General features: G+C 46.9%; 1 protein-coding gene across 1 annotated transcript in view; it reads right to left on the minus strand.

Annotated features, from left to right (window-relative positions):
- The window catches only part of LOC104540240 (unconventional myosin-X-like), a gene marked incomplete at both ends in the record, with an annotated part of 47647 nt that extends 45849 nt beyond the window's left edge, over positions 1–1798 (minus strand). The window contains 1 exon segment of the mRNA XM_010183994.1: positions 1700–1798. Within this exon segment, the coding sequence (XP_010182296.1) occupies positions 1700–1798 (99 nt within the window).
- Positions 1799–2360: the final 562 nt, after the last annotated feature.

Genomic DNA, 2360 nt, shown 5'->3' on the forward strand with positions numbered 1-2360 from the left:
TTAGGGATCCTAAAATCAGAGGGATCAATTGGCCCATCCAACCCAAAGTAAAGTGAAGATGTTTTCATCTGAGCTTTCACCTGGGGTAAGACAGCCAGTCCCTTCTACACTACAGTTATCAAGCAATGAAGGCAGCAGGTGATGGAAACACACAGGACAGCTATTGGGGAGGGCACTGAATAAAGCAAACCCTTTAATGATCCCCACGTGCTTTTTCTGCATAAGCCATAAAGCACATGCCCCTTCAGCCTAATGGTTTCATCATTAATGGAATTAAAAAACCCAAACCCAGCTTTTTTAGACCTGTGACTCCACCCAGCATTACCCTGTGCACATTTTCTAGCACGGACACAAGCTGGCAGTGGGTGCATCCACTCAACTGGCTCTGTGAAGGGATTTCTGGTGTCCTTTCAGAGGTGCCAGGTTGATTTTGAGGATTTTCCAATGCCACTGCATCATATCAGGAAAGACAGAAGCATGTCCAGGAGAGTCACAGAAGTACTCACCATTTGTTGGTCCTCCACAGGCTGCTGCACTACCTGTGATGAATGCCTCTGTGATCTTTAAAATGAGTCAGTGCTATCCAGCACTCTCAAAATGAGGCAGCTCCTCAAGAAAGGATTTGAGAGACTAGAGTAACCAGATGGAAGACTTATGCGTCTGCTAGGTGAGTTTCTGTCTCTGAGAAGCAAATCAGACTCTTTAAAAATTAATGATAATTTAAAATCTAGCCTTTTCAAAGCAAGACTGAAAAATGTGACAGTCTGCCACTGACTCTCCACAGGCTGGAGTCCTAAATCCCTTTTTCCCCTGCCCCCCCTCCTTTGTTTGCCAGGTAAGAGGCTGATAAAAAATCTGTCCAATTTTCTGTAACAAAGCAGCTGCCTGCAGAGCACTGCTCACCTGAACAGCTGAGCAGATCTAATTGCTCACTGCTGGAGGGCACAGTCCTGCCCATTTCCTCATTCCCCTCCCAGCCCAGGCACCACTTTGACTCACTAAGAACCCCACTGAAGGCAGTGAATACTTTTCCCAGGCTTAGCAAGCCGAGCTGACTCTCTGAGGACTTGGATGATCCCCAGAGGTCCCTCCCCACCAACAGGACTCCAGAGCACTGCAGCAGGCATGCCAGGGAACCACAAGGAGCACAGGGCTGGAAACAGGGCAGGAGAGGTTTGTTCCCTATTGCTGACAGCAAGTTCTGCTCTCAGAGGTGCTCAGCTGCTGCACTTAACACTGCTGACTGACACAGGGAGCTCACTTCCATGGGCCCCTGACCCAAAGGGCTGATGGCAAAGCTGCTGAAGCAAGACGGTGGTGAACACAACAGCCCTTACATCAGCATGGCTTGCAAGAAGCACATCCTGGCAGAACGGGCGGCTCAGTTGGTGGAGCTGCCTCCTTCCTAGGAGCATTTCACCAACACAATGGCTTTGCTAGGCTGTTAACGCAACTCCTTCAAAGATGGCACAAGAAAAAAGCAAGCGAAGTGAGGTGGGCAGACAAATGAACAGGAAAGAGAACAATCTTCTCTCTTTAACCCTAGACCTTTGGCATGGTTTGTAACAGAGCAGGGTCACTTTTCAGAGAGCATTGCAGCATTTCAAGTGATACACTTCCTTTTAGCATGGTCACGCAAAGCCAAGAAGTCCATCTTGAAACTCGGCGTGGGCTACAGCCTCATGCAAACTTCACTTACTGTGCCATAATCCGAGGTGAAGAGCACACTTCCATCGGCACACAAGCCAACAGTGCATGGCTGCAGCTGGTCCTGCTCCCGCAGCCACACCCTGGCACCCTGCAAAAACCGAAAGACTTCCCATTAGAAAGAAATGGAGCCTGCAAGATCTGCACATGGGGTGCAAGCACCCAAGGAAAGCTGGAGGAAGCTACAGTGTTCAGAGGCTATTTCCAAGCTACAGCTGCTTAAAACTTTTAAGCAACTCCTACTTACGTTTTCAGAGAGGCTGGTTTTGATTTTTTAATGTAACATGAGAGGAAGAAAAAGCAGTTTTACTTAGCGTCGTGCGGAAACCAATGTAAGGAAACGTCAGGTTTTTATAGAAAGAGTCATGGAAACATACAAACACACAGAGTAGTGGGTTCAACAGTCTAAATATTTTCAAACTTCGAACAGCTGGGCATTAAAAGTCATGCTATAATAATAATAATACAAAATGTAAATAAAGTATGTTTACAATTTCACACACCCACACCTCATTGTCAGTCAGAATGCTTCCAGAAATCATCGGCAGCAGCTAAGTAGACTTCACAGAGCTTTTTTGCCACCCTTGCAAGAGTTTCCTTGGGTAAATGACATGACTTGAGTGCTTCACTGGTGTGTGTGTGTGTGTATATAT

This window comes from Mesitornis unicolor, unplaced genomic scaffold (genome assembly GCF_000695765.1).
Source record: "Mesitornis unicolor isolate BGI_N332 unplaced genomic scaffold, ASM69576v1 scaffold48574, whole genome shotgun sequence".
NCBI lineage: Eukaryota > Metazoa > Chordata > Aves > Mesitornithiformes > Mesitornithidae > Mesitornis > Mesitornis unicolor.